General features: G+C 38.2%; 2 protein-coding genes across 2 annotated transcripts in view; both read left to right on the forward strand.

Annotated features, from left to right (window-relative positions):
- The window catches only part of LOC310720668 (uncharacterized protein), a gene marked incomplete at its 5' end in the record, with an annotated part of 579,035 nt that overhangs the window by 445,796 nt on the left and 113,812 nt on the right, over positions 1-19,427 (forward strand). The window lies entirely within an intron of this gene.
- Positions 9,171-17,882, forward strand: ntmt1 (N-terminal Xaa-Pro-Lys N-methyltransferase 1). The gene is made up of 4 exons (XM_083532011.1): positions 9,171-9,276; positions 15,777-15,951; positions 16,790-17,042; positions 17,130-17,882. Exons 2-4 carry the CDS (start codon positions 15,790-15,792, stop codon positions 17,384-17,386), a joined length of 672 nt encoding a protein of 223 aa, XP_083388137.1. The 5' UTR covers positions 9,171-9,276; positions 15,777-15,789; the 3' UTR covers positions 17,387-17,882.

Below are 19,427 nucleotides of genomic sequence, written 5' to 3' on the forward strand. Positions count from 1 at the left end.
AGTCCACTCTCACAATGTTATTTCCCTGGGCAGTAATAAAGTGTTATTGGGAAGTCTGTGGCAAATGAGTGATCACCACCCAATAGTTATAACAGTTGATGTTGAGGCCGATAGAATGACGACTCATAGAGAAGGGTATTTGAAAAAGCTAATTGGGCTAAATGTGAGGGTATGTGTCAAGTCAAGTCAAGTTTATTTGTATAGCGCTTTTCACAACAGACATTGTCTCAAAGCAGCTTTACAGAAAACAACAGTGAAGGTGAATGGTGTGCGTTTGTCCCTGATGAGCAGCCGTGGCGACAGTGGCAAGGAAAAACTCCCTTAGATGATATGAGGAAGAAACCTTGAGAGGAACCAGACTCAAAGGGGAACCCATCCTCATATGGGTGACATCAAAAGTTTGGTCATAAATCTTTCAACAATACAGAACAATTTGTGATCATCATAGATCCAGCATCAGCTTCTCCATGCCAGGGCCTTTAAACACTCGGCATCTACTTCTCCATGATCATCCATAGGTCCATAATCTTCACGAGGTGGGACGTGACTGGAGCTGGCCAAACCTCAGGAAGCCTCGGGATGGGGAGAGAAAGAGAAGCAGTGGAGAGGAATTAGCGTAGCTGCTGTTCATGATATTAACAGCACAAGTTGATAATGTGCATGTGATCAGATGTTCTGGAGCACAAGGTTGTGATGTGATGTGCGTGATGTGTGTTATGTGTAGGCTTTGCTAAAAAGATATGTTTTTAATCTACACTTAAACTGGGAGAGTGTATCTGAACCCCGAACACTGTCAGGAAGACTATTCCAGAGTTTAGGAGCTAAATGTGAAAATGCTCTACCGCCTTTAGTGGACTTTGCTATTCTAGGAACTACTAGAAGCCCAGAGTTTTGAGATCTCAGGGAGCGTGACGGATTGTAGCGTGTTAAGAGACTGGATAGATACATGGGAGCCAAACCATTTAGTGCTTTATAAGTGAGTAGCAGTAGTTTGTAGTCTATTCGAAACTTAATAGGAAGCCAATGTAGGGACGATAAGATTGGGGTTATATGATCGTATTTTCTTGACCTAGTAAGAACTCTTGCTGCGGCATTCTGAACTAACTGAAGCTTGTTTATTAATGATGCAGGACATCCACCTAGTAATGCATTACAGTAGTCTATTCTAGAGGTCATAAACGCATGGACGAGCTTCTCTGCATCAGATATAGATAACATATTTCTTAGCTTAGAAATATTTCTAAGGTGAAAGAAGGCTGTTTTTGTAACTTGATTGATGTGATTTTTAAAAGATAAGTTGCTGTCTAAAATAACTCCCAGGTCTTTTACCGTTGAACTAGTAGTTACAGAACAACCGTCTAAATGCAGGCTGAGATGCTGGAGCTTCTGTGTACTATTTTTTGGGCCGATGAGCAAAATCTCCGTTTTATCAGGATTTAATAGCAGAAAGTTATGGGTCATCCAATCTCTTATTTCTTCAACACACTCAGTTATGCGAGCTAATTGAGCTGTATCGCCTGGTTTGGATGAAATATATAGCTGGGTATCATCAGCATAACAATGGAAGCTAATTCCATGCCTTCTAATAATATTTCCTAATGGAAGCATGTATATTGTAAAAAGCAGGGGTCCCAGAACTGACCCTTGTGGCACGCCATAATTTACTAGCATTATCCTGGATAGCTCTCCATTTAAATCTACGAAATGGTAACGATTGGACAGGTAGGATTTAAACCAGCTTAATGCCTGTCCCTGAATACCGATGTAATTCTGTAAGCGATCGAGGAGAAGATCATGATCTATAGTGTCGAACGCAGCACTAAGATCTAGTAAAACTAATAGGGAGATGTAGCCTTGGTCTGAAGCTAAAAACAGGTCGTTAGTGATTTTAACTAGAGCAGTTTCTGTGCTATGATGGGGCCTAAAACCTGACTGAAACTCTTCAAAGATATTGTTCTCCTGCAAGTGGTTACATAACTGGGCAGCGACAATCTTTTCTAAAATCTTAGACATAAATGGGAGATTTGAAATTGGTCTGTAATTCGATAGCGTGTTTGGATCCAGATTAGGTTTTTTTTTGAGGGGCTTAATAACTGCTAACTTGAGGGATTTAGGGACATGACCTAACGATAGTGAGGAGTTAATAATATTTAAAAGAGGCTCACCAGCTGTATATAACACTTCCTTCAGTAGTTTAGTGGGAATTGGATCTAACTGACATGTTGTTGATTTAGCTTTCATAATAGCATCATACAGCTCTTCCTGTCCTATACATGTAAAACAGTGTAGTTGTGGGGTTGTAAGTACGATTGTGTCAGGAGATGCTGTCAGAGGTTGAACTGCCACAATTGTTTTTCGAATGTTATCTATTTTTTCAGTGAAGAAATTCATAAAGTCTTCACTACTAAACTATGATGGAACACATTTTTCAGATCCCTGATTTGTTGTTAATTTAGCGACTGTACTGAAAAGGAACCTGGGATTGTTTTTGTTATTTTCTATGAGTTTGCTCAGGTGTTTAGCTCTAGCAGCTTTTAGCGCCTGTCTGTAGCTAAGCATACTGTCTTTATACGCAATTCTAAATACCTCCAATTTAGTTTTCCTCCATTTTCTCTCCAGATTACGTGTTGTTCTCTTGAGGGCATGCGTATGACTATTATACCAAGGTGCAGTTGCTTGTTCTCGAACCTTTTTTAACCGGATGGGGGCAACAGTGTCTAAAGTGCTAGTGAGGATAAGGTCTATGTTGTTCGCCATCTCATCAAGATGATCAGCATTTATGGGTTTAATGTGAAACTGAGATAAATCAGGCAGGTTATTTATGAATCTGTCCTTAGTGGTTGGAATAATAGTCCTACCAAGTCGATACCGTGGTGAAACACGGTTAATCTGCTCTACCGGTAGTGTGTACAGTAGGAGATAATGGTCTGTGATGTCATCATTCTGAGGTAAAATATTTATATCAGTGACGTCTGCTCCGTGGGATATTATTAAGTCTAGTGTGTGGTTAAAACGGTGGGTTGGTCTGGTGACGTTTTGTTTAACTCCAAAAGAGTTTAGTAAATCGACAAATGATAATCCTAGGGCATCGTTTTCATCATCTACATGAATATTAAAATCTCCTACAAGCAGCACTTTATCAAAGCTGATCAGGAGGTCTGAGAGAAAACAAGCAAACTCATGAAGAAAATCAGCGTAGGGTCCTGGGGGTCTGTACACGGTGACACGGTGACCAGAGCGAGTTTTCTATGCATCTCTGAAAGTGCAATTTTAAGAACGAGCACTTCAAATGATTTAAAGCTGAATCCTAATCTCTGACTAACATTAAGAGAAGCACTATAAATGGTTCCTACACCCCCCCCACGACCAGTCTGACGGGGCTCATGCTTATAAACATATCCTGACGGTGTAGACTCGTTTAGACCCATATAATCACCTGGTTTAATCCAGGTCTCAGTGAGACAGAGTGCATCGAGATTATTCTCTATGATCATCTCATTTACAATCAGTGCTTTGGGTGCAAGTGATCTAATGTTTAAAAGACCGAACTTTAGAACTTTGTTGTGTTTGTTTATCTGGCATTTTTCAGTTTTAACTGCAATAAGATTATTTCTGGATCTTGTGTATGTAATTCTTGGTTTTACTACCCGAGGAATAGATATGGTTTCTATAAACTGGGCTGTGTGTGAACTTGTAACTATTTGGTCTGTAGTATGCGTGTTCTTATAGTTGAAGATTTCTTGATGTCTTACCAGTCAGATGGTGTGTAGTATCCTAGAGATGTTATCTGATAGCACTGCTGCTCCAACTCTGCTGGGGTGCAGGCCATCAGGGCGGAAGAACCTAGGACGCTCCCAGAAACAGTTCCAGTTATTAACAAAGAGAAGTTTATGTTCTCGACACCATGACTGTAACCATTCATTTAGAGCTAAAAGTCTACTAAACTTCTCAGCCCCTCGCTGGTAAGTGGGAAGAGGTCCTGACACAATGATCCTCGTTGTGGGTGATGTGCTGCGTACCGTCTCCACCAGAATCCTGAAGTCCCTCTTTAAGATCTCCGTTTGCCGCAGCCTGGTGTCGTTTGATCCGGCATGGAGAACAACCGCTCCGAAGTTCTCGTTCAGGATCGCGGGTACCTGCGCAGCGACATCCAGAACACGAGCACCAGGAAAACAGCGAGTGTGCACCTTACCTTTAGCTCGGGTAGCGCGGACATGCCGGACGATGGAATCTCCGAGAATAACAGTGTCGCGTTCCGTCTCGCGGAGGGGGACGAAGCGGTTCTCGGTCGAGATCTCGAAGGCCGGTGGTGGAGGTGGAGACGTCCTCGATCGGGGCTTGGCTTGTCTCTTCCGCCGCGGTCGCATCCAGGGTCCATGTTGCACCGGTGCCGGAGTTGTAGGTGCGCTGGGCCTGGGCATAGAAGCACGCGGAGTTGATGTGCTGGGAGCGTTAGGTTCAACCTGGGAGTTTACCTGGGATGAGTGCGCGTCCGCCCGGGATGTTTCCAGCGCCGCTTTCCGCTCTCGCAGCCGGTCATGCTTTACATGCAGCTCGCGAATCTGTTTCTCCAATGCCTCCATCTCCAACGCCACCGTTTGCAACTCGAACGAGTCCTCACCTGTGCTCGAATGCAGACAAACAACCGGCATAGTGCTTATCGTCACGAACAGATTTATTATACAGAGATGTGAGTGAGAGAAAATAAATATAAACAACACTAGTTATAGTCGAGTTAACTAACTACAGGCACAAGTCAGGAAGACAAAAACAATTAAGGATTATTAAAAGAGGAAAAACGGATAGATAGATAGCAAAGTTTGTTTGAAAGACGCCGAGAGATACAAACACGTAACTCGCGGCAAACAAGTCAAACACAGGAAGCTACGTCACAGGAAGCTACGTCACAGGAAGCAGTGTGTGAAAATCTGTGGCCCGACAGACTGGGACGTCAGGGGGTAGAGGGATGTGTGGGGAAAATATGGCAGCAATAAATTCAAATCAAGATATTGATATCCTTTTTACCTTATTAATATTCTTATATCCTTATTCTTTGTGCAGAAATACTAAAAGTGGCATCAGAATCAATTCTAAAAAGGAAAAATGACAAAAAAGCTGTTCCTTGGTGGACAGACAAGTGTAGTAAAGCTGTTGAGAGATAGAAATAAGGCATTTAAAATTCTTCAGAGAACACATAATTATGACCATCTAATATTATTTAAGAGAGCTCAAGCAATAGTAAGGAAAACCATAAGGCAAGCTAAAAGGTAAGGCTGGTGGGGGTTTTGTAGAGGAATTGGAACACGGTAGGGGATGTGTGGAATATGATAAAGAGAATATAAGGTAATAAATAAGAATTGGAGTATTAGAATCAGAAGGAGACATAGTTGTAATGGATAACGACAAAGCAGAAATGCTAGTACAAACTTTTGCACAGATACATGGGTCAGGAAACTTAAGTAAGGAAGAAAAGAGGAGGGAAAAATAACAAAGAGAGACTATACAGAAGAGCTGGTAAGGAGAGGAGGAATAGAGGGCCAGCCAATCAACTTCCCATTTCGTCTTCTTCTTTCGGCTGCTCCCATTAGGGGTCGCCACAGCGGATCATCCGTCTCCATACCACCCTGTCCTCTACATCTGCCTCTTTCAAACCAACAAAATGCATGTCTTCCCTCACCACATCCATGAACCTCCTCCTTGGCCTCCCTCTTTTTTCCCCTTTCCGGTTGGCTTCTCTGCACATGTCCAAACCATCTCAATCTTGCCTCCCTCACCTTGTCACCAAAACGTCCTACATGGGCTGTCCCTCTAATAAACTAATTTCTAATCTTGTCCAGCCTCGTCACTCCCAACGAAAACCTTAACATCTTCAGCTCTGCTACCTCCAGCTCCACCTCCTGTCTTTTACTCAATGCCACTGTCTCTAATCCATACAACATCGCAGGTCTCACCACAGTCCTATAAACTTTCCCTTTCATTCTTGCAGATACTCTTCTATCACAAATCACTCCTGTCATTCTTCTCCACCCACTCCACCCTGCCTGCACTCTTTTCTTTACTTCCCTAACACACTCTTCATTACTTTGCACTGTTGTCCACCAACATTCTCAAAGCAAATAAGGCATCTGTGGTGCTCTTCCTCGGCATGAAACCATACTGTTGCTCACAGATGGTCACCTCTTCTCTCAGCCTGGCTTCCACTACTCTTTCCCATAACTTCATGGTGTGACTGATCAACAATAGTGATATCAATAGTGAATATCAACAGTGCCAAACTCAAGCGCGCACTACCAAACTTTTACCAGCACATCACCTGCCCCACCCGGGGCGTAAGGACACTGGATCACTGCTATACAACATTCAAGAACAGCAACAAGGCACAATCACATCCACTGTTTCATCAAGTTTGCTGACGACACTGTTGTAGTGGGTCTGATCTCCAACAACGATGAGACGGTTAAAAAACTGGAGAGATGGTGCCAGGAGAACAACCTTCTCCTGAATGTCAGCAAGACTAAGGAGTTGATTGTGGATTTCAGCACGAAGCAGGAGCGGTCATACCAACCGGTTCGGGAACATCACCATGCAGGGCAAACAAGCCCTCCAGAGGGTGGTGCATTCAGCTGAACGTACCATCCACACCGAGCTCCCTAACCTGCAGGACCAGAGCTAGGAAGATTAGGAAGGACCTCAGCCATCCCAACAATGGACTCTTTTCTTTGTTGCGTTCAGGGAAACGCTTCTGCTCCCTAAAAGCGAACACAGAGAGAATGAGGAGGAGCTTCTTCCCGCAGGCCATTTGGAGTTTAAACCAGGAAACACCCAGGGTCTAAAAACTGGATCGAAAAGCTGGTCACTCTCTCTCCATCATCACACTTCTGCATATATATATATATATATATATATATATATATATATATATTTTTTTTTTTTTTTTTTTCGCACTACAACACTTTAAACCCTGGACATTCACTTTAACTGTGGACTTGCACGGCACAGTGCACTTTATACCACACCATACCGCACACGTTCACTTTAAAGACAATCACATCAACCACCTTATGTGATTACTGTTTACTGTACATAAGCATACCTGTGTCATAAGCATACCCTGTATCATAAGCATACCCTGCATACCCTGTATCATAAGCGTACCTGTGTCATAAGCATACCCTGTATCATAAGCATACCCTGCATACCCTGTATCATAAGCGTACCTGTGTCATAAGCATACTCTGTATCATAAGCATACCCTGTATATACAATTCTCCTATTTTTCCTATATATATATATATATATATATATATATATATATATATATATATATATATATATATATATATATATATATATATATATATATATGTTTATCTTTATATATTTTATATTTTACATAGTTTATTGGTTTTATTTATCTGCTTTTCCCTTGTTTTATTTCTTCCCCCCACCCTATTCCCTCATGCTAGTCAGTCGTATAAAGCATTTCACTGCATGTCGTACTCTGCATGTATGTGTATGTGACGAATAAAATTTGATTTGATTTGATTTGATTTGATTTTGATTAGAAGAGAATATGTATTGCAAATAAAAAACGTTCATCCCCAGGAAAGGATCCGGTCGTATATATAATGATGAGACATCTTAAGGATAGGGCTGTGGGAAAAATATTAGAATTATACAATAGTATAAGAGTATGGGAGGAAGGAAAGCTTGGCGGGAGGCGATAATAATCTCTATCAGAAAGCCAGAAACATATCCCTCAAAACCCTCTAATTATTGGCTGCAAGCTCTGACATCAAGTGTTTGTAAAATTATGGAAAGGATGATTACCAAAATGTTTACATATTTATTGGAAAAAAAAAAAAAGGGAATAATATCAAAATATCAAAGTGGTTTAAGAAAAGGAAAGGGAACAATGGATCCCATTGTATGTTTAGAAAATAGTAAGGCAAGATAAATATCAAATTAGCAATAGTATTTTTCGATGTTAAAAATGCATATGATGTGGAGAGAGGGATTTTTGATGAAAAAGATGAATATAGGTGGAAAAATATACAACTGGATAAAATATTTTTTTTGGTGAACAGAAGTATACAGGTAATAATAGGAAATGAAATGTCAAAAACAGCCCAGATAGAAAATTGAACTCCACAAGGGAGTGTAATAAGTCCACTAATCTTTTCTATTATGATAAACAATATGTTTAACCAAGTAGAACCAGCTATAGGTAGATCCCTGATTGCAGATGATGAGACACTCTCTAAAAGGGGAAGGAATATTCTATATATTAATAGAAAGATACAAGTGGCAATTAGGAAAGTGGAAAAATAGGCATATGATTGGGGATTTGAATTCACAGTGAAGAGGACAGTATATTTCTCTAGGAAAAGGGTTGTCTTGAAGTTAGTTTGAAGATGTATAAGAAAGCAGTGGGAAGGGTGAAGGTATTTACATTTTTAGGTATTTACTTTGACCCAAAAATTACATAGATGATACATATAAATAAAATATTTGAGAAATGCTAGAGTATGTTGAATATATGTTCAAGTGTAATAAAATTGGGGCTAGTTTTTCTTCATTAAAAACTATTTACATAGCACTGATCCAGTCTGTGTTTGATTATGATTGTGTGGTATTTGGTTCTGCAAAAAAAAGGAAGAGTTAAGAAAACTTAAAAAGATTCAAGCCCAAGAGTTGGGACTGTTGAGTGCTGTTGAGTGATGTGGAGCAGTAAAGACAACAACCATTACAACCAAATCAAGATATAAATTGTATAAATAAGGAAGACGGAAAGGAAAGCATAGACTATATATAACAAAATAACCTTGGGGCACTTACATTTAAATGGTACACTTACAATTATAAAGAAACCTCAAATTGTTTATGTGAACAGTGTCAGGTTAAAGAAACTATACCTCATGTATTTCTTGAATGTAGGAAGTACGAACAAGAAATAAAAAAATAATAGAGAAAATAAAGAAAAATGGAAACCAAGAAGTATTTTTTTTATTGAATTCATAAAATGGGCAAGTAAAAATAAATAGTAAAGCCATCTTTTACTTTAAAGAGTCAAGTTTGATAAACATAATACTGTATAAGGCTCTGTTTCACACCCCGAAGCAGAAGGTGGCGGTAATATCATATTAAGGTAGTGCCAGCCGCCGTTAAAAACCAAGAAGTAGAAGAAGAAGAAGAAGTGGTGGTGGTGAAGCGGTATCTGAGTTGGGTCATGTCCTAATTTAGAGTCTTTATTAGCGCACGTATCCACACGGAAAGGTAAGCCAGGGTCAGGTCGGGGATTGGTTTATTTATTTTTAATTCTTTTTAAAACAAATTAAAGGAAATAAAATTTGATCACGACTATGTTAGCTTTGTTAGCCTGAGTTGTTAGCTCTAACGCTAAATAAGAAATTACTGGTTGTTATTTCTGCACGTGGCTGTGACTCGATTATCACATTATTATAATATTAACTGCATTAAATGTGTTCTGAGTTTTCCAACACCAACACTAACACAATAAACTGGTCAATCAGTGAACACAGAGCTGCTGGGAGTTGAAGACTACATGTGTAAAATACGGATTTTTTGCCAAAAAAAACCCTGAAATGTAAAGTCTGAATATATGAAATTAGACTCTATCGGAAATATGATTTGTGGTGCACTTTATGACACTCTCGCGATTTGGATTTTTTTGCGCTTTTTGTACAGCTTCAATCATTTCTCTTAAAAGGAAAAAAATCCTGACAGTTCCATATTCTGAGGGAGTGAATGAATGAAGGATGGAAGGAATTGAAGGCATTTGTTGACGTCTGCTGAAATAAGTAGTACAGTTAAGTAAAACATTAAATATTAAATATAAAACACACACATATACACATCTGTATTACCCAAATGGGGTCTAACAAACGTAAACTAATGACATTTTTCCATTTATTTAATCTTATTTAATCAATTTATTTGTATCAATTGAATTGGTTACTCAATTTAATCAATAAAAAAAAACTGCATTGCATAAATTTTATTTTATTAATTTTATTTTAATTAGGGCAGTCAACATTAATGCATTAACGTAAATTTATTTTAACAGCACTGATTTTATTAATGCATAATTAATGCAGTGGCCATAACCATTTTTATTAAAAATATTAATAAATACATATAAAAGAGGCAAAGCCACTGCAGTTAATACAGTTTTATTACTTTCTCTACACTCTTACAACTCATGTTATCATCTCCAGATCTTATTACATTATTTATAACCTTAAATATAACTCTTTATAAGTTAATAGAATTGAGTTAGCTATTGTGGTTTATTAGTAGCATAGACATACACACTTACCCAGCTATGCAAGTGCAATGCACACAAACTTCCCCGGTTACCATAGCAACGAACCAAACAGACATACTTTTTGACAGTGTTTGACTTGCTCCAACCCACACCAGATAAACGTCATCCACATTGTTTGACCAAATGTTTAAAATTTTTCCACTAAGGAATAAATCATAGACATCCAGACTACGATAACACTTTACCGCTTCCCTTAAATAGACACTCATCAACCAGATAATAATACAAGCTTGGATACGTACTTTAGGTAAGCGTTTAATGTTCTGAGTAAAAAGGTGTCGCCTCAGTGTCTGATTGAAGGGGTCCATGTTCCACGTTTTAATAAATTCTTTTAGCTTTTGTAATTATAATTTAGCTATTATAATTTTATAAGTTCTGTTTTAGCTAAACTTTTTTTTGACAGGCCTGTGCTTTAAAAATAGCGCCACCAAAAATGCTTTAGGTCCAGACATGTGTTGGTATCACCAAGCTGCCACTCTTGTGACCCTTAAACAAGGCTCATAACCCCCCTGAAGCAGGGGCACTGTATCATGCCTGACCCTGTGCTTTGACCTCAGCTTCCTACATCGCTGGGATATAATTAGAAAGAAGAGGAAGAATAAGATAGTGGCTGCTTGTTGAGGAGTGCATGTGGGATTCTCCTTGAACAAATTCACTAATGCTGGGTTGGTTCTTTCTGTAAAAAACAAAAACTGCATTTGAGTATGAAAGATGAAACCATTTGTGTAAATCAACATTTATATTGTTTTTAATGATAATTACAGAGGGCAAGTTGACAATCATGCTTAGAATAATCAATATAAAAATAAAACCACAGCAATGACTAAAAATTTAATGTTTTACTGCTGCTGTTATTTGCTGCGTTTAGATTTAGTGTTTGTCTGGTTTAATTAAATCCACCACTATGTTACGAGTGAGCTGATGGCGCAACCTAAATCACAACAGAACAAATCCAGTGCGACTGTCCTGATGTTAGCAAACAGTTTGCTAACACAATAGCACTTCATTAAACTACTATTTTCACATGATGAGGATTATACAGTTTTTGCTCACCATACATCAGTTTCACCTTCATCCGTGACACCAGTGTTTTTTTTTTTTTTTTTTTAATGCTCATGCATCACTGTGTACTTCCATACAACACAAGCTCCGCTTTGCACAACCTGTAAGTTACAGTGTCCTTTGTTGTCCTTCGTTTAATATAAAAAATCAGTTTGTTGACAATGAATTTCATTATCGATTATTATCGATTAGTTGTTGCAGCCCTAGATATTATACCATTTCATAACATCAGTAGCATAACATCCCTGTGGGATCAATAAAATATCATAAAATAAAAATAAATACCGTATTTTTCGGACTATAACCCGCTAAAATGGACATTTGGTGCAACCCAGATGAGGATGGGTTCCCTCTTGAGGCTGGTTCCTCTCAAGGTTTCTTACTTATGCCATCTCGGGGAGTTTTTCCTTGCCACAGTTGCTCATCAGGGACAAACTTACTTACAAAGAACATATTTACGTTTAATCACCACGTTATCTGTGTAAAGCTGCTTTGAGACAATGTTCATTGTTAAAAGCGCTATACAAATAAAAATAAATAAAATTTAAAAAACACCTCACCTCTGTTCTGAGCTGCATGGCATCGGGAGAAAAAAAGTTTTTTTTAAACGCACAGCGATGCCAAAAGATAAACTCTTTTTGTTTATTTAATTTATTAATTTATTAATTTATTAATTGTTGTGAAAGGAAGGAGGAAGACAGTGAACAATGACTTACTTGGTAGGCTACTGTTTAGATACAAGCTGTTGTAGTGCGTTGAGTCTGGGTGAAGGGAGAGCTCGAGTTGTAACTCCATTGCAACAGAAATCATATAAGCACAGACAGGTTTCCAAATCTCGTGCTGTTTTATTTTTCTTGGCAACAGCGTTAAGGTTAGTTAAAGAAACTTAGAAATTAGCATCAGAAAATAATAAACACATTATCCTCGTCTTGAACGCACGCAGTAATACCGGAAAAATGCTGTGCCGGTCTTTTCCCAAAATACCGCTATGCTCCTAAAAGGAAGCGCAACATATTTCACCCATTACACCGTGTGCAACGTGTCTTTCGTTAAAGCCTGTGTAAAGTACATTAGTGTAGACAGGTGCGGCTTATTTATGTTAAAAATAAAAATATTTGTAAAATTCAGTGCGGCTTATATATGGGTGCGCTTAATAGTTCGGAAATTACGGTATACATATTAAACATCTTACAACATGGTGCTATTGATAGCATACTACCCCGTGTTGCAATATCTGCATCAAGGCAGCAAGCTGACTGATATAACCAAACTATTGCATTCTTCTTTTGCAGTAATTTTCCAAGCTTTTACTACAGCTTCTTTCAGTTGTTTGTTGTTGTTTTTTTTTTTTTACCTTAAGTCACTTTCAGGAGGTGAAGATTTAAATTTTAACATGGCCAAGTGCTTGACCAATGAGCTTGTATGTTTTTGCTCCTGACCCGATCTTTTAATTGTCTATGGCAGTGGTCCCCAACCTTTTTTGTGCCACGGACTGGATTAATGTCAGACAATATTTTCACGGACCGGTTTAATGTTGGAGAATAATTTTTAACGGACCGGCCTTTAATGTGTGGCAGATAAATACAACAAAATAAAATTATATGACCAGCATAAAACTGGTATTTTTTTAAATAAAATAATAAACTTGAATCCACTGTGTTGTTTTTTGTTAATTTTGCTTGGGGTTTTTTTGTTAATTTTGCTTGAGGGTTTGAATTTAGCAGTAATGTATTGTTAGTGGCCGAAACAGCCCCTTTAAGAAGGTAGCTGATGGAGGTAAGACATGTGAGCAAGGCATCATGACATGCATCAAGAGTAAGTCATAGACAGATGTGGTGGGGAAAATCTGGTAATTTTTCAAAATAAAACATAGTTAAAAATCAGATAATAAATGAAACAGAAATAAAGTTATGTATTCTGTCTGTGCAGCCTGGTACCAAATGACCCACGGACCGGTGCCGGTCTGCTGCCCAGGGGTTGGGGACCACTGGTCTATAGGGTTAATTTACGTTCCATGACCTATTTGGCCCATCTCTGAATTTCTTAATCAGTTTTAAACAGCATTTTAATTTTAATCTCTGATGAGAAGCTTGCCTCTATACTTCTGCATTCAAAGTCACCGTGGTTAGTCTATTGTGTTTCACCTCTGCACTGTGAAGATTAAAAGTGAAGTAACTGACTTTTTTTCCCTTCACAGCTCCCAACATCCTTGTGTTCACCCAATATGGTTTATATTGGTCAACCTTATTGGTACTCCAGTGATTTATTTTAAATATGGACATTCAATCCAAATTGTATTGCTTATGGTAAAAGCTTATGTGGCAGTCTTAAGCAATTACTCTTTTTTTTTTTTTTTTTTTTTTTTTTTATTATATATATATATATATATATATATATATATATATATATATATATATATATATATATATATATATATATATATATATATATCAGACTGGAAATAGTGTGTTTTCTGGTCTTCATCTACTTTTGCTTTTAAAAAACAAATGCAGTCATCACAGAAGAAACCTATAGTAGAAGAAAAGTAGAAATTAAGAGCTAGTAATTATCAATCATATCAAACAATCATATGGCACACTTGGGCACTTTCAGGCACATGAGCCCATATTTTTGCTTACTTGAAAAATAGGTGGATTTAAACAAAAGGTGCATTCTGCATTTAAATATAACAAAAATGTGATTAAATTTGATTTACTAGGTTCAGGTTCTTGTCTGTTCATGTTTTCCTTTGACCTCTGGTCATACGAGAAGCAACAACTGAAGCCAGGGCTAGATTTAGACTGTTGGGTGTGTGAGTCTGCGTGTATTTATATATGTGTAACTTCACCTGCTTTAATGATTGCTCTCTAGTGGCTCCTACAAAGTGTAAACTTATTTGTTAAATTCCAAATGTCTTCACACTCCTTATCTAAATAACACTAAGGAGGCAATTAAATATTGGCGTCTCCATTAGGGGTATAACAGTACACAGAATTCACAATTTGGTACAATTTCAGTAACGTTAGGAGGAAGAAATGAAAAAACACAATTGCTTGTCGTTTTTTTTTATTATTATTATTGCAGTTGATTATTAACATTTGTAACATTTGTAAATAGAATAAATCTAATTATTGCAATAAACTCTCTATTATATTGATTAAATTGGCACAAATTAAATTGAGATTAAAATTAAATTAATGGATGAATTTGAATAGTTTACTTTTTTTTTTTTTTTTTTTTTATCTCATTTGGGTAATACAAGGTGTGTGTGTGTTGCATTTAATTTTTTAAAGCTATAGTCTACTGAATAGTTTCAGCATACTTTAACAAATGTCTTAATTTCTTCCATGCTTCATTCTTTCACAATATATATTTTCTTCTTTTAAGAGAAATTCTTGAAGCTGGACATAAAACACTAATGCATCAAATGCGCAAAACAAATCTTATTTTCGGTATGGAGTGAGTAGCCACAGTGACACTGCACTAACTCTACTTTCTTTTTGTTGTTTTTTTTTTTTTTTTTTTGGTTTTTTTTATAAAAAAATAAAATAAAAATGCACTCAAAGTGTGAGGCGGAAACTAAACAAACTTGCAGTAAGCCACTTAATACGTTTCTGAGGGAATTTTACTTTTCTGATGTTCCGCAAGTAAAAAGGATTGCATTCGGTACACGTGTACCGAACCAAAAGCCTGGTACGGAACCATTTCTTTAGCATTACACCCCTATTCTGCATCCTTTATAATGAGTGAAATCTATATAACACAGTGTCTGAATTGTGCTGAATTGCACAAATTCTGTTTACATTTTTCTGTTTACACTGCACCTTATTCTGTTACGACAGGTTTTACTGGCGGAGCTATTTCTATTTTTAATTTTATATTTTGTGTATTGTGTATTGTCCTGCACTGTCCTGTGTTGTCTTGCACTGTTTGCACCAGCTGCACACATGCACTTTATGTGGCGAGGATCTTAGTTCTCGGCCCTGTGTTCTTCTGTTCTGTACTGTTTGTTTTATGTTCTATGTAGCACCTGGGTTCAGGAGGAACGTTGTTTCATTTCACTGTGTACTGCATCAGCTATATATGGTTGAAATGACAATAAAAGCTTCTTGACTTGACTGTCATTTGGCGTTTGGCCATACTGTGACAAATGGTGTGGGACATAAATACACACCACATATCTAAACCATCAACAGCAGCCAGTTAAGAGTAGCCCAGAATAAAAAAGAAAACATATGAAGACTTCCTGGGCTGGTGGGGTTGAATATCATAGACACTCTATTAAAGTATGACTGATTATAATAACATAAAAACTTAAGGTTGCCCAGCAGGAAAACTAATGTATTGATGATTTATGATCTTTTAGACGTTCTGAGAGAATGGAGGACCATGTGAGTGAAAATGAGACCTCCTTTTACTTGAAGGCAGAGCAGTACTGGAAGGACATTCCTCCCACTGTGGACGGAATGCTTGGAGGTTATGGAAGCATTTCCAGCATCGACATCAACGGTTCCAAAAAGTTCCTGCAGAAATTCCTGGGGGTGAGACTACTGTTTGATGCTCTAGACTATCTTGTATTGTAGAATTTGTACATGGTAATAATTTGTACAGAGAGCAAGTGATTGGCATAATCTGAAATTGAATGCACTGTAATTTATTCATTTGTACTATATGTCCAAGTTTTATTTAAACTTGTACTATATGTCCAAGTTTAAATAAAACCAAACGGTAACTGTTATACTTTTCAGAAAAGTACTAGATTAGAGTTAGTGTTGGAGATAAACACGTTGTGGGTCATAAAAAATAAAGTTAGTGGTAAGTGCCCACTAATTAAACAATTTTCTCACAATGCCAGATGTAACAATCACAAAGCTACATCTCTGTTCTGCCTCTTCCATATGTTAATATTGTAATTTAGATGTAATTCATGCACTCACTGTACTGGTTCTCTCTGCTATGTATATCAGCCTGATGCCTATTTTGCTTAGCCCAGGTTTTGTTTTTTTTAAGATATGCCTTTCAAAGAAAGGCATTCCAGTTTAAAAGGTTATCTTTTAATCTCTCTTTACTCTTTACTAATGGCCAAAGGTATCGGGATACTGCCATATTTGGATGACTAACCTTTATGCAAAAAAAATTTTTTTTTTTATAAGATTATTTATATTACGGTGTTTGGGCTCATGCTGCGCTCAGAAAAGAGCTACCTACACTCAGAGATTATGTAATAAATAAGTAAATGTTGTGTATATCACTATGTACATCACTAAACTCTATTAATGGAATAAACAGACTGGGTATCTGGTCAGAATTTTTATTTGGTCAATACAACTAGTTGAATTGTTTGTCCTTTATCTTTCTCACTGTGTCCTCTGTCCTCAGGAGGGCAAAGGTAAGACAAGACCAGGCTGTGCCCTGGACTGTGGTGCTGGAATTGGCCGTATCACCAAGCGTCTTCTCTTACCGCTTTTCCGTACGGTGGACTTGGTAGATGTGACGCAGGATTTTCTAGACAAAGCACGTTCTTATCTGGGTGAGGAGGGCAAAAGAGTGGAGAACTATTTCTGTTGTGGCCTACAGGATTTCCAGCCACACCCTGACCGGTATGATGTCATCTGGATCCAGTGGGTTATTGGTATGCCAGTTCATTTGTAGTAAGACTTAAAACACTTGGTTCCCCAGGTTTTGTTTAATAGCATGATTAAATTTATGTTCTGTTTAGGTCATCTAACTGATAATCATCTAGTGGAGTTCCTCAGACGATGTCGCAGTGCTCTGCGGCCTGATGGTCTGATTGTGGTGAAGGATAATGTGGCATTTGAGGGTGTTGTACCTGATGAGGTGGACAGCAGTGTGTGCAGAGACCTGCCCTTATTGCACTGCATAGTGGCCAAAGCTGGACTCAACATCATCTATGAGGAACAGCAGCAGAACTTTCCTGAGGAAATCTACCAGGTCCACATATTAGCTATCAGATAGGAGATGTCTACATACATGGTTATACATTTTATGAGCAAGAAACTCTAAAAAAAAATCTTGTCATCTCCACTTACCATTGTTTCTTCCTGTCATTTTTAATGATGCATCAGGTTGCAATGCTGCAAAATTGTCTATGTGCCTGTATTAAGGGTCTGCAGTTTTAAGGAACACAGTTTGAGGTCTGATTTGCACCCAGACCCCTAAACTACCCCCATCAGGGAGCACAATTTTCAAATAAGATAAGTCCTTTTACACTTTTTAGATATTTAAATGTCCTCATTTCCGCAGGATGTTTTTGGAAAACTGAATATACATTAAACACATTTGTGCTTTCATGGGAATAAGATTTAATATTTGAGCCAACCTGAATTTGTCCCAAATTGTTTGTGTGAAATAAATGCATCTAGTTTGTGCTTAAGTTATTAAGAGACATATTCAGGTGTGCATGTATTTGTTATGAGTGACGAGTTAAATACATAAATAGCTTTGTAGAAAACACTGTTGCACTGTTATTTATGCTCCTCGGCCCCTTCAACACAGTGTGATCACTATCACTAGTATCACTACAACATTAATAGTCAGGAGCAAAAATGTAGTCGTTTCACTGGCCTGGAGGCATAACAAAACATTAATGTTGTGCTGTAACTAATCAGCAGATTTTTTTATGTGTTCACAACTGACTTTCCAAACTAAACCCTAAAAGTGCAGTATTACTGTGTTCAGGTTTGTTTGAGTGCTGAAAAAACATTCACAACACTTTGTACACTCTGTTGAGAGAAAATCAGATTACAGCATTCTTACAAATTCTAAAGCTTGCAAAATCTGTAATAAAGATCTCAAATGTTCCATTGCAGGGCTGCAGCATGTGGTGAGCCTAAAAGTATAAAAATGTATAATGCACACTAGTCTCTCTATTATGGTACCAGTAGAAGCATGGAGATGTTTAGGAGAAATAGCAGTAGTTTTTAACTAGATTGTTTAACAAAATTTTGGATGCCTGAGGAATGGAGGCGGAGTGTGCTGGTAATGATTTTTAAGAATGTGCAGACCTGCAGTAACTACAGGGGAATACATTTAAGTTGTATTGTGTGTTTGTGGACAGAGAGGAGTTGTGATATTGTATGAGGAAGTCAGGTGTGTCAGAGAAGTATGTGAGGGTGGTGCAGGACCTGTATGATGACCGTGTTACAGCAGTGAAGTGTGCAGTAGGAACGACGGACTGGTTTAAGGTGGATGTTGGACTGCAACAAGGATCGGCTCTAAGCCCTTTCCTGTTTGCAGTGGTGAAGGACAGGTTGACAGACAAGGTCTGACGGGAGCCTCCATGGACTATGATGTTTGTGGATGATATTGTGATTTGTGGTGAGAGTAGGAAACAGGTTGAGAAGAGCCTGGAGAGGTGGAGGTACATGCTGGATAGAAGGGGAATGAAAGTCAGTAGGAGTAAGATGTGTGTGTGAATGAGAGGGAGGGCAGTGGAGTGGTGCGGTTGCAGTGACGAAAAGAGTGCAGGCACGGTGGAGGGGGTGGAGAAGAGTGGCAGGAGTGATTTGTGATAGAAGGGTATCTGCAACAGTAAAAGGAAACGTTTATAGGACTGTGGTGAGACCTGCTATGTTGTATGGTTTAGAGACAGTGGCATTGAGTAAAAGACGGGGTGGAGCTGGAGGCAATAGAGCTGAAGATGCTGAGATTTTCATTGGGAGTGACGAGGATGGACAAGATTAGTAATGAGGTCATTAGAGGGATATTAGAGGGGCATGTGTGACGTTTCAGAGACAAGGTGAGGGAGACGTGATTGAGATGTGCAGAGGAGGCACATGGGGTACATCAATAGAAGAATGCTGAGGATGGAGCCTCCAGGAAGGAGGAAAAGAGGAAGACCAACAAGAAGGTAAAGGAAGACATGCAGGTAGTTGGTTTGAAAGAGGCATATGTAGAGGACAGGGGGGTATGGAGACGGATGATTCGTCGTGGCGACCCCAAATGGGAACAGCCAAAAGTAGTAGTATTAATAGTGTCACTATTATGGCAAATATTG

Source organism: Silurus aristotelis (genome assembly GCF_946808225.1).
Source record: "Silurus aristotelis genome assembly, chromosome: 26".
NCBI lineage: Eukaryota > Metazoa > Chordata > Actinopteri > Siluriformes > Siluridae > Silurus > Silurus aristotelis.